Below are 18,591 nucleotides of genomic sequence, written 5' to 3'. Positions count from 1 at the left end.
CTAGAAAAATAGCTTGTCTGGGCTTTTAAATGACTAATATTAGAGACCATACTTTATTTTCTGAAGCAAATTAAGTTGGGTTATATTGTTATTTGACATTTTTCCTATTCCTGCAGTTATTCCATTTCAGGGGAGAGTGGAATTTTTTTTTAGAAAAGGAAACAAATCCCAAAACTCAGTAAACAGGAAATCCATAACCATTTCTCTAAGGAGTTCAACAGTCTTTTTTCATTAGATTAACTCGAGTTTTTTCTGGCCTTGGACATAAACAGACCAAGCACACCAGGAAAGGACTAAGATCCAGATTTAACCCCTTTTGCCTTTTTTACTCAACCATCCTTGTGAATTAATAAGACAAAACCACCATCAAAAAAGGCCCTCTCTCCCGTCACCTACCCTGTAAATAGCAGGTCAGCGAGGCTACAAAACAGCTCCTTAGAGCCCAGCACTGGATAATGAAAATAAACTCGGCTCCCTGTTATACAGTGATTTAAGGAGCTCCTTTGTGCGACAGAATGGCCGGATGTCGTGGAGCGTGCCTGTTTGGGCTGAGAATTATCCGCACGATTATGATATTAAGTCCAGGATACAGCTGTTTGTGACTAAGCCCGCGCACTGAATTAAGCCCTATCTGAGCATACGTCACCCCGCATCTGCTTCCTGTTTCCATCCTTCCCTTTGTCATTCTATCCTGACTTCCTTTCACCTGTAGGTCTCCTCAGACAAGCAGGTCCATCGGTCAGTCTTGAGCTGGCCCGTCCTCTCGTTTTTCCTCTTACTGCTGGCTCAGGGTGGTTTAGTCACTGCGCGGAGCGGGAGGGGGAACCGGAGCCTCAGGAGTACATCCTGTGCAGGGAAGGGCCACCGGCCGCTGGCCCTGCAGTCCCCTTTGCCTAGCTTCCTGTTAAGAAGGTTTCCTGTTGAAGCCATCCCAGCTCCTCCAGAAGGACAATTGTGAAGCGAGTCACAAAAGAAAGCCCTTCTGCAGCACAAATAAGGCAACGGCTTACCTAGAGGGAGGCCCGTCCATCTGTTAAGCGAAAAGCGGGGTCTCAGGCTTGCTTCTACACGACGGCCAGGCTAGAGCGGGGACGTGCCTCCCTCAGGAGCTCGCTTCCACTGCCCGAGGCGACGTCCTCACATCCCTGGTATTAAAGCTGGAGGCTGCAGAGCCCGTTTCACCCAACCCTTCCGCTTTACAAAGACCCTTTCCACATCCCGAAAGGGGTAAGAAAGGTGAAGTGAAATTATCTAATGAATCCCATTCAAATGGCTTTAGAATAAGAGAACGGAGTCTAAATACCCTAATAGAAAGTACGCAGAGAAACTGTTTTTGAAATAATTTGATTTAAAAAGCAAGTTCAGAACAGTGTGCAGAGAATATTCCAAACAATGCTGTGCTTACCTCGGGGAACGCGGCCAGGGAGGGGCAATGGTAAGAGACTATGGACTTGGCCTTTCACTTTTTACACTTTATTACATAATTTTCAAAACAAGTATGGACAACTTTCATAATGGTAGAAAGTTTTTTGGGTTTTTTCCCAGAATGATTAAAAAAAAAAAAAAAGGAAATGGATTTTACTCCCAACTCACCCAGGGATTCACATCAATCAAAACACATTTCCTTTGTACTGTGGCTTTTTTCTTTGCAACCTATCATCTTTCTTCCTCCCTACTTACACTGAAGTATAACTTTTTCTATTTCTAACAGGTGTGTAAACTGGCTTTATTGTCAAAATGTTGCAGAAAAACAAAACAAAAAGTAAAAGACTCTTTTCAGGTGGTTTCCATCCAGTGCTTTGATATCATTTTCCTTCAGAAATATTTTGCTTTTAAGATTAACCAACTTATTGCCTGTAAATAACTTTAACGAGGGAAGCAGATTTGGCTCAATGGATAGAATGTCCACCTACCACATGGGAGGTCCAAGGTTCAAACCCAGGGCTCCTGACCTGTGTGGAGCTGGCCCACATGCAGTGCTGATGCGCACAAGGAGTGCCATGCCATGTAGGGGTGTCCCCCGCGTAGGGGAGCCCCACACGCAAGGAGTGCGCCCCGTAAGGAGCTGCCTAGTGCGAAAAAAGTGCAGCCTGCCCGGGAGTGGCGCCACACACACGGAGAGCTGATGCAGCAAGATGATGCAACAAAGAGAGACACAGATTCCCGTGCCACTGACAAGAACACAAGCAGACACAGAAGAACACACAGCAAATTGACACAGAGAGCAGACACCTGGGGGGGCGGGGGGTGGAGGGGTGGACTGGCAAGGAGAGAAATAAAAAATAAATCTTTAAAAAATAAATAACTTAATGAATCCAGCATTTCAAATGGTGGATTTTGCTATATTAAACACACAATTAAGGAATTCTGTAGTTTTTCTATTATTTGTCTCATGTAAGTCAATGAACCTCAGGGTTGAACTTTGGTCAAGATCAGAAGAGGTGTAAATATGTGTATACCCACCCTCTTGGCATCCATTGTAATAGAATTTTTTAGCTGAGAACATAAGCTGCCGAAGTAGACATTTCTCAGGCTCTCTGGCAGAAAAGTAGGCATGTATCCAAATTTTGGCCAATGGGATATAAGGCTATGTTTTGTGTGGCAGCGTCTAGGAATCTTCCTTAAGCGCAGCCGGCTGGCTCCTTGCCCCTCCCCATCTGATCATGGCCAAGAGCTCCTCCCCTAGAGGGGGGCAGAGCTGAGCAGGAGGAAGCCTGTCTCTGAGACCTTGTGGGGCAGAGCCAGCAATGAACCCGAAACTGAGCTCTGTACTTCATCTGTGAAAAAACAGTAAGTGTTTACCCCATTTAAACTATGGTGATTTGGGGTTTCCTAGCAATGAAGCCAAAACCAATCCTAACACACTAACTCTTTGTCACTCGGGACCTCTGAAAAAGAAATATATTTTTTAATATTTTGCTTTTACTCTGAAATTCATAGGTGGCTCTGACAGAAGATGGTCCTAGTCATGATTCTTGTAAGTTCTGGGTCCTAGGGAGTGGTTTAATAACAAGCCAAGCTATATAATCCTGGATAAAAATTAAAATATGCTCTTGGTATATAAACCATTTTATAAGTTGAATCTCATGTCAATAATATGAGGTAGATATGTTAACAAAACACTACATTTTAAAATTTTTATTTTAAGAAAACAGCCAGGCATATTTTATTTCTACTATAGAATTATCATGAATTATTCAAAATCAAACCTCAATTCCATCAAAGGTAATAGTTAAGCTTTCATAGTTTGTTTATAATAAATCTTTCAAAAGCTACATAAGCTTACTTGCTGCTGAATCTTTTACATTAACTTATTTTTCCTTGTAACCAATTGGTTCCTATAATCACTGAACATTTTAAAAAATCATTTCAGATGACTGAAAGACAAAGGTCTCCAAAATACATCAATGTAAAACTATATCAGATAGAATTAAAACTTAACCTTCTTCATGAAAAAATGCTAATGGCATAACCATTGTTGTCACAAAATTGGGTAAATGACACTTGGGTTTTTTGTTTCTTTGATCTTCAATTTTGCTGCCGAGCATCCTCCTCCTGAGAAGCTACTCACCAGCCCTAAAGCCTTAAACTCCCATTCCCGGTCTCATTCTCTGGAGCTGACACTGGCGGGCAGAGCTTCCCTGAGGCTTCGGACCAAGAGGGGTCCCCAGCCCTACGCTCGGCTGGGCCGGGCGGCAAGTCAACCCCAGCAGAACTTCCATGTTCCTTTTGATGGAACAAGACAAGACAGGATGAAAAGACCTAACTGGAAATACTTCAAAACCATTATAATCGTCCTTTGGCAGATCACCAGGGAGTTTGTATACCACTTAATTAAGATGGAACCCACACAGATTCAGTTTCTCTACATAGTCCTTGCTTGCTTAGCATTTTTATTTTGATTTCAGACAAAAATGAAAAAGAGCTACAGTGACACTGCCAAGTAACATCAATATCTGGAGAATTACACATTAGGAAGATACAATGAGAAATACCTATACTTTAGGCTCTCATCCAGTATTCTTTAACAACTCTGCTTTCTTGGAAGGGAATTCATGAGCTGTAGTACTTGAGGAGATTCTCATCTGTAGGCTTTAAGATTTTCTTATCAGCCATATTCACCACCCACCCTGGAGCAAGACCAAAGAAAATCTGCCTTGGGTCCTTTCGGGTGCTGAGCATTTTGAAGAGCTCATCTTTGGTGATATCAGGTAAGACATAACCATACTTCTTGGCGAGCTCAAGTCTTGCTTCAGGAAATTTGCCAGGATCTGCCAGGTAACCACGGTTCTTTGCGTCAGTATAATAGGGCACCAGGCATTCAGGTGGAAGCATGCGTTTTGGAATGGGTTGTCCACGCAAAAAGAACAGAACAGGCTTGCACAGAATATCTAAAGGAAAAAAAAAGTCTAATATAATTAAAAAGAAACATACTAATTGGTTACAGGTTTTAATTATTAATGTTTGCATATTATTACCAGGATGAGAACTTAATTCCAAAAACTGTCTTATTAAATAGGCCTGTCTTAAGTAAGCTTTATTTTCAACAGTTTGCATCTTAAAAGTTAGTTACTCCTGGGTTGGTGAATTTTTAAAAGTAAGCAACACTGTAGTTGGCTCCATGTTAAATTCACAAAATCAGATCATTTTTATGTCTACAGGCTGTGTATTGAGAATAGGTTAGGACTCCACAGGACTCCGCTGACTACCCACTAATAGGAAATCCTAAAACAGAAAAACAGGTTTTCAAAATTCCATGAAGACTTAAAATCCTAGTATGGGTCTTAATTGTTTAGAAAGCCAGGAGAAGCATACAGCATAGTAAAACCGCACGTGAAATATGAATATGGGTATTATTGCATATAAAAGACTATTCTTTGAAACTAAACAAATATTATGTATGTTAATTTTACAAAATGTTAATATCTGGCAAAAAAATCAAAACAAAACCATTATGCTAAGTGAAAGAAACCAGACACAAAGTACAACATATTTTATGAACCCATTTATATAAAATGTAATATAAATCAATTTATAAAGATGGAATTCGATTAGTGGTATGATAATCCAAGCTGTGTAGCAGTGCTCCAAAATGTACTCAAGTGCAATGAATGTACCACACTCAGGAAAGAAGTTGTCAATGTGGGAGGAGTTCGGTGGTTGGGGAAGTGGGGTATATGGGAATCTCTTACATTTTTTAATGTAACATTTTATGTGATTTATGTATCTTTTTAAAAAAGATAATAAAATAAAGTATAAAAAAAGATTAGTGGTTATGTAGGGTGTGGGAAGGATAGAGGGATTGAGAGGTGACTGCTAAGGGGGGTGCAGTTTTTCTTTTTGGAGTCACTTCTTGTGGTAATGAATACACAACACTATGATTATATTAAAAGCCACTGATTATACACTTTAGATGGATTAGTGTATAGTATATGAATACATCTCAATATATCTCAAGAAAACAGCTTTTTTAAAAACGAGTGGCTGTAGCTCAGTGGTTGAGCACCTGCTTCACATATACGAGGTGGTCCCAGTACCTCCTTTAAAAAAAAGATTTCCAGAATACCAGTGTTACTGCAATGAATTTTTGTAAGGGTAGGCAAAGAAACCTTAAGTGAAACCAAACAAGAACTAAACACACACTGTCCTGAAAGGGACTCTACATAATTCTAGTTTTGTTTTGTTTGTAAAACCTTAAGAAGGACCTGAAAAATGTTCTGAAGTAAAGATACAGGGATGTTCAGGAAGTAGGGGAAGGAGGTCTACCCATAAAGAATCACGGTATCGCAGAAAATGATTACACAAACATACAACATAATTGTACAAATGACACCCTACTTCTTGCACTTTAGCAATGAGACCTTCACCTAGCTGGAAACATATAAGAAGTCAAGTAAATCAAAACAGGTGTAAAGTACTTCCTGAGAACCTTAAAATAATAGTCCCTACTTCATAGGGCAGTTAGGAAGTTTGCCTAAAGTCACCTATGTGCATTCCATATGTACAGAAACTGGGACACGACAAGGGCGATACATTTACTACCACCCACCAAAAGGCAGCTCCCTGACAGAAGGGGTTTTTGATTTTCCTATACTACTGTCTCTCCATTATCTAGAACAGGTTGGCAAATAATCTCCAGCCAGTGAATAGATACTTATGGAATGCAAGAAGCTGACAGTTGTTATCATTTGGTTAGCTAGTAGCACCCAACAAAGGGCAAATGAGAATGCAATTAGAAGGGGGAGGGAAACGGACTTTGGCCCAGTGGTTAGGGCGTCCGTCTACCACATGGGAGGTCCGCGGTTCAAACCCCGGGACTCCTTGACCCGTGTGGAGCTGGCCATGCGCAGTGCTGATGCGCGCAAGGAGTGCGCCAGTGAGGAAAGCCGCCCAGCGTGAAAAGAAAGAGCAGCCTGCCCAGGAATGGTGCCGCCCACACTTCCTGTGCCGCTGACGACAACAGAAGCGGACAAAGAAACAAGACGCAGCAAATAGACACCAAGAACAGACAACCAGGGGAAGGGGGGAAATTAAATAAATAAATCTTTTTAAAAAAAAAAAAAAAAAGAAGGGGGAAAGTGCTCAGGGCAGGCCACTAAACAAAGGAGGACTGGAAGCTGCACACTAAGTCAGAGTCGAGGTCAGGAATGACAAAAGCAGAGCCACATAAAGCCAAGGAATGCTCCAGATAACCCATCACCTAGCGCAGACGTGATCTGATGTTCTTGACTCACCAAAAAATTACCTTCATGCATCTTTTTTTTTTTAAACAGAAAGCTACATTTTTCTGGAACAAGGAAATAATAAAATGTTCTTTGCATATCTTTTGAAATACAAAATAAAGTTCTAAAACGGGTTCTTCTTAACAAGGGGTCTATGAGCTTGAATTTAAATTTAAAAAGAACATTACTCTGGGGGAGATTGGCTCAAGCAGTTGGGCGCCCACCTCCCACATGGGAGGTCCCCATTTCAGTTCCCGATGCCTCCTAAAGAAGACGAGCGGACACAACTGGCAGACACAACGAGCAAAGAAGACGAGCGGACACAACTGGCAGACACAATGAGCAAACAATGCAAAAAGACAACGAGCAGGCAAATGAGGGAGCCATCTCCGGGGGAGTCCTTAAAAACAAAAAAACATTCTGATGGGGACGTGTTGGTGTAGGTGTGATAGATTTATTAAATAATACACAGTATAGTGTGGACTTAGTAAGGGGTCTATGGTTTTCATCTGATTGGCAAAGGTATCCGTGGAACAGAAAAGGTTAAGAACCCCTGTTCTAAAAGAATGAAAATGTTCTTACGTACGAACTTATTAAAATTTAAGCTAAAAATAACGTCATTTTTAAGTCCATAAGGTTTGTGCGATGTCATACAGTCACATAAATGCCATCTTCACCCAAACTATTTGAAATATTCAAAATTCACAACTAAGGGATAATTTCCTTAAAAATTTACTTGTCTGCCACCAGCAAAGCTAACGTGGTCTATGATATTCACCTATGGTCGTTATGAAAGCAAAGAGTGTGGTCAGGCAATATGTAATTTTTTTTCAATTTGAGAAGTTGTGAGTTAAAAAAATCATGCATACCATATATTTAATTATTTTTATTAAATCATGTTAAGGAAAGGGAAATTTCTAAAGTTTGACTGATTACCTTACACCATGAATATATTTCCATTAGTATTGGTGAGATAGCAAATGATCAAATCAGTTGATCTTGATTAAATATATTTGCATGTTTTAGCCCTAATCACAGTAAAGACTATAATCATGTAATCTTACATTTTCCCTCAGGAAATTTCATGGAATCTGTAGTCCCTACACTCTTGGAGTAAACTGTTCAGTGTAGCTATGGAAACTTTTAATTTTGATTAAAAAAAAAAGTTTAGTGCTATTTCACTAAAAGTGTGAAATAAAATGATGGTTATCATTTTTTCAAATATGTAATACCTAGAATTTTTATTCCCTGCTCATCTGTTTCAAAAACAGACCACAAAAATCTACAAGCAGTTACAGTCTTGCTCTTGCATTTATCTTACTCAGGACATAATTCATGCTTATAATCACACCTGGCCATGTGAACATCCACTGGTGCTTTAGTGCAGTAAAGAAGGCACAGCAGACCCTCTATTCTGTATACTTCTTGCCTCAGAATGCAAAACTAATTTTAAGTATCTATTCCTATTCATGTTCACTTCTTAAGATTTAAACACAATCTGGCATTATCCATCGAGTTTCAGCCTTTCTGCAGAAGTTCTAGTAATGGCTTGGCTAATCAGCTTGTTCGAATAGATGGTGCTAAAAAAGCCAAAGTTAATAGATTGCCTGTTTGTGTGGGCCTTGGTATTACAGAGGGAAAAAATGACTTTCATGCCACAAACCATGCTTCTAACCCCAACTGACTGAAATGTGTGCTATTGGTCCAATATATAAAAAGCATTAGGAAGGGAGCAGATGTAGCTCAGTGGCTGAGCCCCTGTTCTACTGCACAAGGTCCTGGGTTCAATCCCTGATAACAGAGAGAGAGAGAGAGAAATTTAAGTTTGTAACGAGCAAACCTAAATTACTTAATACATAAATATCATCACTACTTGAAAATGGTTCAAAGCATGTTTTTCTAATGGTGGGGTTAAAACGTTTTAAAAATGTTAATAGCTCATTGTTGCCATAAATTTCCTATTTTATATTTTTAGATTGCTGGGACTCATGATTTTTATGTCTGCAGTTAAGTTATGACAGGTTGCCTGCATGTTTATTCATCCAAGTAAAAAAACAGTTTGCTCTGGAATGTTCATCTTGTAACAGATTCTGACTTGTTTACAAGCATGGTGTAATACTGTGCAACATTTATTTATTTTCAGTCAATAGTTTTTTTGTATAATAAATAGTTTTGCAATTTAAAAAAGAAAAAATTACCTTCAAAATATTATGCTTAAGAAAAAAGTTTGTAAAACATTTTGAATGAGATTCCCCTTCTCCAAAAAAATTTTTTAAAGAAATTTTAAGCAGTATACAAGGGAGGTACAGAGGGTGGAAGAGCCTCATATGAAGAGACTCCTGGTTCTGCTTCCAAAGAGCTACGTGACTTTGTATTAGTCCAGGGCCACCAAATGAACTAGATATCCCCTGTTGCCCACCAAAATCTTCAAAGGTCTAAAATACACTGCCTATAGAAAAATTAAGTGGGAAAATACACTTCAGGCCACCACATCATATGAGAATGAAAAATAAATACAGTATTACTTGCCATGATGAGGATCTCCTCATTAAAAGAATATGTAGCAACCCTTCTCCACAAGAAAACACACTTTATCTTAAACTTTAAACAATTTGACTGTAGGGACTTTCTTCCACAAGGCTCACAGAAAGAGATAATTTTCTTCTTACTGTTACAATAGCACTAGTAGGGAATTAGGAAAAAATGTGAGTTAAACTTTTCTTTAGCAGAGTGGGTGTAGCTCAATGGTTTTGAGCACCTGCTTTGCATATATGAAGCTCCAGGTTCAATCCTCGGTACCTCCTAAAAAAAAAAGAAATTATAACTTCGGGAAACTAAAAAACACCCAAGTAAGTTATTCAGGGACAAAATAATTACTGAACGCTCCAGCCGCATTCGGCTTCTCTGGCTGCCGAGGCACTGAGAGGCGTCCGGGGGGAGGGCAGGACTGCTCAGGCGCTGCCAGCGGAGGACGGCTCCCAGAACCGCTGCTCGCGACAGCGGATGGCGCCTGGCTGCTCCCCGCTACTGCCACGGTGTGTGGCAACAGCAACTCCAAAGGAATTCTACTAATACCAAACCAGCTTCTGAAATGGTTGTGATTGTTCTAAAGAAAAATACTTGTTCTCCCACTTGAGCAAGATCAGTCTAAAACATCTGAGCGATGAACCAAAACAAGAAAAGCAGCTCAACTCTCAGGTCAAGAGGGACAAGAGAGTTAGGCTGGTGAGTATTCTCATAAAGCTTTCAATTACGGGGAAACTGAAATAGTAGTTATTTGTTTCAAACTTATTCCTTACCAAGGATACAAATACTCCTCATAATTCCCTTTTATGTATTTATTTAAAAAAAAAATCCAGTTCATTCACTCAACAAATTTAAAGTGAGCCTCTAACAGACATCACGCCCTGCTCTAGCTGCTGGAGATAAAGCAGTGAACAGAACAGAAAAGTTCCATCATCAGAGAGACAGGAGACAGAGAGAGAGAGAAAACTGTCGTTTGTCCACTAGTGAGAGTGCCAAGGGCGACATTAAGGCAGGGCATGGGGACAGGAAGCAACTGCGGAAGTGCACCTGCACGCACGGGTTTGTGTGTGCACACAGGTGTTTTTGAGTTCGTGGGTGTGCATGTGTGATCATGTGTGCGCATGCACATGTATGGCGTGTCACGGTGTCCATGTAATGCTTGAGTGTGTGTGTGCACGCAGTGCTCTTGTGTGTCCACATGCATGCACAGACCTTTTACTTAGGTCAGAAAGAGCTCACTAATCAGGGGACATTTAGGCACACCTAGAATATGAGGCCCACAGCTGGGAATATTCTAGGGGGAAGTTTCCTCCCTGAAGGGGAACAGCCTGGGCAAGGGCCTACGGTGGAAGGCACCCGGCGTGGGGGGAGAGGAAGACGGACGAGGGCAGTTGGCACGATGAAATGAGCAGGAGGGGAGGTAAGAGGAGATGCAGATTACACGTGGCCTCGAGGAGCAGGACCAGCACCGTTGGGAGGCTTTGTACCGAGGAGAGAAAGCACATGCTTTAAAAGAACCCTGTTGTGTCCTCATTGCAGCGAGGCACGTGCAGCAGCCTGGAGGCCTGCTAGGAGGCCCCCAGGAATCCAGCGAGTGGGGAGCGGGCGTGGACCACACTGGCAGCATTTGGCGGTCAACAGCTGGATTCTGGACATATTTTGAAGGCAGAGCTCAAGAGAATTTATTAGGGAATGAAAGAGAAGAGTCAAGATGACTCCAAATTTTGGACTGAAAAACCAGGGATGGAAGTCTTCTTAGATGGGAAAGATTATAAGAGCAGGCTGAGGTGAAAAAAACAACAACAGAAGTGGCTGGCATGGTAACTTGGACACACCCACCAGAGGCTCAAGTGGAAATGTAAAGCAGTCAGGCAGACATGCATCTGCTGTTCAGAAAGACAGAAGTCTTTTTTACCCTTTGCTATATATATCAGTCACATGCTTTATTCTTTGTATCGTCACGATCCATCTGATAAATGTGGATTGAACAATAACTGCTAACTTTTGCTACTCACTAATTAATTAGAAAGCAGCAGCCAGTAGGAGACAAAGTAGGAGAGAAGCAAATGACCACCACGCAAGCTTACCCAGACTTCTTGGATCATAGAAGGCGGTCGTAACGACGCCACCATTTTTTTCAATTGCAGCAATGGCTAGTTCTGAAGCCAGCTGGACTTCAATATTCACTTTAGCCTTAAAGGTGTCAGCCCCCTGTAAAAGGTCAAAACAAAGTCTTTAGCAGACGGCCGTGGCTCAAAGTAAATCACAGCAAGCCTCCTGTTTGGAACAGTTTTTTCCTCCAAACTGCCTATAATGTAACAGTCTCTCCTACTTTAAAAAAAATACCTCTGATTCAAGGGCTTATCAAATTTTTAACATTTTATTTAAGCCATCCTGTTTCCCCAATTTTCTTTCCCTGTTAAGTCGGGATGACTATATTCTCTTTGTGTTTATTGACTGGACACGTCTATAAGCACCTATTCTATAATATAAAGTAAACTGTTTAATCCTTGTAACAATCCTGTGATGGGTTTCATTGCTGTACCAACTTCATAGATGGGGACCCTGAAGCACAGAAAGGCTGAGTAACTCACTCAAGATTACAAAGCGAGGATTCCAGTGTAGAGAACCTAGTCATGGGTCTGTGTTCTTTTGTTTCCTTGTTAAACTGATATGTTTTTAAAAGTCTGGTATATGGTAATGTAGTCTTTTATTTATTCTATTACTGGACATTTATAAATTTGTAATATTCATGGTATTTAATTTAACCAAAGTTCAACTTACATTTTTTAAACTTCTCCATACCAGTTATTAAGAGAAACAATCAAGATAATAATGGTCAATTATGATGTCAGAAACTTAGAAAAAAATGCTTGCTGCTAATATAAAGCTATATAAATTCAGTTTTTGATGTAAAGTTCTTAGGCTGCAAAAAAGAACATTTGTTTTCCTTCACTAACAGGACAATCTCTAGTGCTGGGGCGGCTAGCCAAAATTCAAGGAAAAAAGCATATATATGAGATAAAGAATGAAGCTGAATAGAGTTTATGAAAAGAACAATGCCATAAATCACTTTTTCTGGCAATGGCACAGTGAATTTTCCACCCTTTTCTGTGTGGCTTTAGACAATCTCGGGGATGAGTCCTCAGTGCAAGAGCTGACCAGGTAGTAGAGGGGGGCAAGAAAGAGAAAACGGAGAGGAAGGTGACTCTCACCAGAGGCTGAAAAAACTCGAGGGTCTCTGTTCTTAACCATAACTAGGCTATACAACATAGATAAAAACTGATCTCACTTCTCCCGAAGCAACTGGCTTACCTAGTAGGTTAAAGAACTGCATGTGTAAAGCTGGAACGGGCAGAGGAACAGTATCTGAGCTTGGAAGGGGTCAGCCCCTCTGGGGAAAAAGGCAGAGGACAAAGAGATGGTGACAGAAACTTCTCACAATTTTGCTGCAGTAGAAACAAACTGGTTCCAAATGAAGTTTCTTTTCTTTATTAATTATGAACTTCCATTCATTGTGAATTTGTAATGACTATTCCATAAGTTGCTGAAATGTCTCCCTGTTTCTGGGCACTGGGGTAAGTTCCAATGTTTTCAGTATCATAAACAACATTTTTTGGAACATCTTTATATAAGTTAGATTTCTTTTAATTTTGTTTTTCCTTGAGAACATATATTTCCAAATTGGTAATTTTGTGAAGGATTGAAACAGTCTTACTATCCACTACTTAAAATCTGAAATCTACGAAGAGTAGAACAATTTTAGGACTACTAACGTGTAATTATATTTATTCAACCACTGCCCTGGTTTAGAGTTTTAAGAATTATAATAGAAATAAACTTAAGGCTTTTGAATGTGCAATTTAAATGAAGTTAACATGAAGTCATGGATTTTTCCATGAGTTAAACTATTTGTATATTTCCTTATATGAATGAACTACTTCCACTGGCCACCCAGAACAGAACATGGGTGTACTCACGAATTTGGTATTCTCTTTCTAAACTGTCTTATGTGGACAGCTTTTTATCTATAAGTTCACTTTTTCAGAGGAATCTAAAAGGTTTTCCTATAAACATGTTTCCCTCTAGTGGAAATTAAGTCACCTTCATAGCTATTTATATTTAGAAATACAGAAATAGATGATTAATAATGCAAAAAAGTTTTATTTGCTAATGAAACATTTGGTCAAGTCCTATAAATAGTAATTCCTATAAACTTTTTTTTACTGCAATTAAAATCAGATTTGATTCATTACTTTCCTCTGCAAAGATGTATTAAGTGATCATCATGTGCCAATATTTCCAATACTGAAAATAAAGCAACAAGTCAAACAAAGTACCTACCCTCAAAAAGCTTATTTCTACAGAGGGAGACAATGAAAAATAAGTTAATTTGGTAAGAAATAAATTATTTATTTAATATATCAGGGTTCATACATATTGAAAGAAAAATACTTTGGATAGGATAAGCAGAGTTTGCCTGTGGCGGGCAGTGGGTGCTTTTATAAAAGGATGTCAAAAAAGACCTTCTTGGGAAGCGGATGTTGCTCAGGTGATTGAGCTCCCACCTACCTCACAGGAGGTCCTGTGCTCAGTTGCCAATGCCTCCTGGAGAAAGTGAGCAAAACAGTAAGCTGGTGCAATGCGCAGGCACAGTGAGCTGATGCCAACAAGATGATGCAATAAGAAGACACAAAGAAGAAAGACAAAGAGAGACAAAACAAAGAAGGGAGCTGAGGTGTGTCAAGCGATTGAGTGCCTCTCTCCCACATGGGAGGTCCCAGGTTCAGTCCCAGGTGCCTCCTAAAGAGAAGATGCGCAGACGCAGACAGTACACAGCAAATGCACACAGAGAGCTGACAGCGAGCACAAACAACGAGGGAAAGGGATAAATAAATAAAATAAACCTTAAAAAAAAAATACCTTCTTGATATGATATTTGAGCAGAAAACCAACCAGTGAGAGAGCAAGAAATATGGATACAGAGAACATTCCAGGCAGAGGGAACAGCCAGGCCAGAGGCCCAAGAGGACGGCAGAGCCTGGCTTTCCAAAACCGTAACTGAGCATAATGTAATATTTACTGAGTAATGTGTTATGACAACTTAAAAGGGAGGAAAACAAAGGGCATGGGGGTTGACTATATGGAAAACAAATCCTTTAACGCCACCTCAAAAGATCTAATTCAGACTCACCTCCTCTACAAGCTGGACACCATAATCCCTTTTAAGCGGCTGGATGGTCACACCTCTCCCATTGACAAGCTGGGTTAAGTCGATCGGTTGAGTAGGATCAACTCGACCCAAATCGATAAGATACTGCAGTCTATTGAGACTCAAAGGCTGATACTGGCGCCTGAAGCTACAAAACAAGATAGCAATTGGAAAACTCGATCACACTCATCTTCCCATAACTTCTCAAAATCAAACACAAAGCTTTGTCCCGTGTCTTCCTCCACCACTTTAGATAGTTAAACAAAATAAATTCTTCTGAGTACTCAAACATGTAATATTGCTTGACAACTTTTGGTAATGAAACAAAACCAGTACTTCCTTTATTTCACTAAAAACAATTTGCCTCTTTCAGCATTTACTTCACTTACACAAATAAATTTGTGGAAAACTAAACCCACTCTCTAACTGAATTATACATTAATGAAGCTCAAAGTAATAAGGGTAGTTACCATGTACCGGCTGACTACAATGGGCCATATGTTTTATATATATTATTGCTAACCCTCTAATTAACCATAAGAGTAGGTATTTATCATGTCCATTTCACAAATCTGAATGCAGAGTCTAGATTTTTTTCCCTACTCATTCAGGCTAAGTTTCATTACCAAAAGTGATTCAGAGGAATAGGGGCAAAATTGTGGTCCAAAGTTAACTAAAAAATTCTACAAAGCCATTTTTCAGGCAATTCCCAGTGAAAAATTTCAAATCTTAAGAAGCAAAGCAACCTTACCTGTGCCCTTCATTAAACCCATATTTTGGGATTCGGATGTAAAATGGAGTCTGACCTCCCTCAAAGCCCAATCGAGGCCGGGTACCTCTCTGCCTTTCTCCTTTATGGCCTCTGCCACATTTCCTACCTCTTCTCCGACCCCTTGGTCTTCTCTCCTAAAAGGGAAGAATAAAATTTTATGAACATATGCATTTTTGAAAGCTGTACTTTGCTTCTTCGCTATATGTATTTTTTGTGATGCCATTCATTTCTCCAACCAACCAGTACTAAGATGCTTCCTCTGTGGAAACACTATTCCAGAAGCTCACACACCCACACCTAAATTAGCTTTCCCTTTGAAGATGTAGCTAATTCTTGTAACCAAAGTCTAAATCGTGTTTTAACAGCAAAGTTGGCCTGGGGATAATGATTTTAGGGTAGGCTAGAATTGGAAAAGTGGAATTAAATATCCACATCAAGGTTTCCACGATATTCAAAAATATTTTTATTTATTTTGTAATTGCAGACATGTAACTGCTATCCATACATACTATTTTATTTAAGTACTAATTTATAAAAAAAAGCATTTTTGTAATTTACTTCCTGTCACTTCAGGAAAGCAAAGAACTGCTTGTTAAAATGACAGTAGGTTAACTCGCAGCTTTTCTAGCTGTGTTCAATGAGTCGCAAGAGACATCTAAGGTGATAAATCAATTCAGATCTTTCCCACAAAGAAAAGGATATACTGAAAATGCAGTCACTTTAAATTCAGTTTTGAAAGTGACAATCACTTTGTAGTATGGACAGTTTGCTCCTCGACCCCAATTAATATGTTCGCGCTTTAAAATACAACCCTTAGTAAGTAGTAGGACCACGAAGAAAGACGTCCCTCGGTAAGGGGGTTCAGCAACCCTAAGTTCATCCCCAACCCCTTGCAGAGAGGGGTCTTGTCGATGGAGAGTGGAGAGGCCGCCCCGCTCGGCCCGATTCCCCGCCCGCCAAGCGCCACCCACAGCCCTTTACCGGTTTCCTGGAGCCGGGATTCGGCTTTAGGTTGGCGAGGCTGACCCGGGGCAGGGCCCTGAGCAGGTCCAGCGCCCCAGGCCCACCGCCCCGGAAGGGGCCCGCCATGATGCGCTGGACCCACAAGGTCCACGGGCGACCGGAGCCCGCGGGAGCCACGTGGTCTCCGCCGCGCCGCTTTACGGCCTGGCCCCGCCCCTGTCGCACTGTGGCGCGCCGCGCCCGCACCTTGAACTCCGGACGTGGCTTTCCGTTCTTCTGGACTGGGCTAGGGTTTTCAGAATTTGAGTTTCGGGTCCTCACTACCTTTCAGTTCTTTCTTTTCCTCCGCAATGAAGGTATGTATAGAGAGCAGACAGATTCCTTTTTAGGTAAATATTTTGCCTTGAATATGTCCTAATTTCTTTTTTTGTGATAACATAGATGTTAAACATTTTAACCAATTCTAAGTGTGGTGTTCACTGGGTTACATTTTCAGTGCTGTGCTACGATCACCACCGTTTATTACCAAAACTCTTTCATCACCTGACGGGACTAGGCCCCATCCCTAGCCCCTGTAACGGCCACAGCTTGCAAAACCTACCCCATTGTGAAAGGGTCACCAAGCGTTTACACAGAAGAAACCGCATCTCAAAACATGGGACAGCCCCCACCCTGTGCCTTTGTGTCCAGATACAGTTCATTTCCTCACAAGAATAAACAAAGAAGCCACATAATCCCACCCGCACCCCTAGAATTCATTGCCCTGGCCCACCACGTCCCAGCCATTCCCATAGGCCCTCCAGTCTTACCTAAGCCCGAACCCACTCCCGCTCACTAAGCTTGTTCCCGCCTATAGATATACTGTATAAATTCACAACTGCCTGTGCCAGGGTCTGGCTGAAGTTTCTCTTCAGATCCCTGCCATGCTGGCAGGCGGGCTGAAGTTTATTCTTCAGACCCCTCCATTGGGCAAGCTTCCCAATAAATCTTTGCCTGCAATTGCTGGTCTCATCGTCCCAGTTGTCTCACCCCAACATCTATGGTGCCAGAAATCCGGGATCTGGGAAGAGGAGGAGACCCCCGCCACCACCTGGGAAGCAGTGAGCTGCGGCAGCTTGCCCGGGCTTACTCCTTGATCCTGATCATGTAACTCTGGGTCCTTTTCACCCTCTCCTGGAACTCCCCAGAGTGAACCCTGGAGACACTTGGAGTAGCATTGAGACTGGCAGATTGCCAGTCTACCCTTGCCCTGCTGTAACTCCAACACCACACTCCGATTACCAGCTGGGCGAGTTAAGGGAATTCTCTGGAGGATCCTGTTCTTTCTCCCGTTTCAGACAACTCCACAAGTCCTAGCTAGATCAATGATCCTCTCCATTTTTGGGGACCATGGCAGGTGCCCAATCCACATCCCCAGAAGCCCCTTGGAATCCGAGACATCTGCTGTGGTCCTGGGTGTGGACTTCCTGCTGATAAGGTTCTCTAACTCAGGGACGCCCTGCTTGCTCAGTTCACCTTTGAGAGTCCCTGACCTCACATCAGCTTCTGAAAATGGGAAACATTTCTTCATCTCCTCCGAAAACTACACCACTGGGGTTCCTCCTTCAGAACCTTAAAGCCTTATATCCTGAAGGAAATGTCAGACCCAAAAAACTTACCTATTACTCCACTGCAATTTGTCCAAATTGGACCATGAAAACCAATGACCAGAACATGGTACCTTTGTCATACAGATCCTTAGAGATCTGGAAAACCTCACCCAATGCAGTGGCAAGTGGCTAGAGGTCCCTTATGTTCAGGCTTCCCTATTTCTCCGAAATCATCCTTCCCTCTGTCAATCGTGTTCCTCTTACCAAATCCTATTGCTCAATCAGAAACCTCCTAAGACTCCCCCATCTAAAGACTCTTCCAGTTTTGATCCATCTGAACACGCTCCCCCTCCTCCATATCATCCATCAGCATCCCCTTCTGAGTTTCCGACCTCACCCAACTCAGGCTCTCCACCTCCATCCCCTCCCTTTGCTTCTACCCCCTTTTCTCCCCCTCATACTTATTCCCACGGAATGCCTCCCTGCATCCCACAAACTGAACCACTCTCAGCCCCCCGGGAAGTGGCAGGAGCTGAAGGAACCATCTGAGTAAATGTTCCCTTCTCACTCTCAGATCTTAGTCAGATAGAAGAGTGACTAGGATCCTTCTCAGAAAACCCTGCTACCTATATCGAAGAATTGCAACCCCTCACTTGCTCCTACGATCTCACACATCAGGATGTCTATGTCATAATCACTTCTTCTACCACCCCCAGGGAAAGAAGCCGCATTTGGGCTGCAGCCACTGCCTTTGCTGATTCCCTACACACACAGGACCCTCCCCGACACGCCCCTGGCGCTGATGTG

The 18,591-nt window shown here is 41.5% G+C and overlaps 1 protein-coding gene across 1 annotated transcript; it reads right to left on the bottom strand.

Annotated features, from left to right (window-relative positions):
* Positions 1–3,876: 3,876 nt before the first annotated feature.
* Positions 3,877–16,391, bottom strand: MRPL15 (mitochondrial ribosomal protein L15). The gene is made up of 5 exons (XM_004479852.5): positions 16,214–16,391; positions 15,212–15,366; positions 14,443–14,608; positions 11,336–11,459; positions 3,877–4,391 (listed from the first exon to the last, which is right to left on the bottom strand). The coding sequence occupies exons 1-5, from the start codon at positions 16,319–16,321 to the stop codon at positions 4,054–4,056; spliced, it is 891 nt and encodes a 296-aa protein (XP_004479909.1). The 5' UTR covers positions 16,322–16,391; the 3' UTR covers positions 3,877–4,053.
* Between the last annotated feature and the right edge of the window lie 2,200 nt (positions 16,392–18,591).

Source organism: Dasypus novemcinctus, chromosome 14 (genome assembly GCF_030445035.2).
Source record: "Dasypus novemcinctus isolate mDasNov1 chromosome 14, mDasNov1.1.hap2, whole genome shotgun sequence".
Classification (NCBI taxonomy): Eukaryota; Metazoa; Chordata; class Mammalia; order Cingulata; family Dasypodidae; genus Dasypus; species Dasypus novemcinctus.
The sequence above is the reverse complement of the archived record's forward strand: the minus strand, read 5'-3'. Positions and strand labels throughout refer to the sequence as shown.

Excerpts from the sequence above, each read along its gene's own strand:
- MRPL15 (XM_004479852.5), bottom strand. The coding sequence starts at position 16,321 with ATGGCGGGCCCCTTCCGGGGCGGTGGGCCTGGGGCGCTGGACCTGCTC. Across the intron at positions 15,367-16,213 it reads ATCCCGGCTCCAGGAAACCG|GAGAGAAGACCAAGGGGTCG; the intron begins GTAAAGGGCTGT and ends CTTCCCTTTTAG. Across the intron at positions 11,460-14,442 it reads GTGTCCAGCTTGTAGAGGAG|GGGGCTGACACCTTTAAGGC; the intron begins GTGAGTCTGAAT and ends GACCTTTTACAG.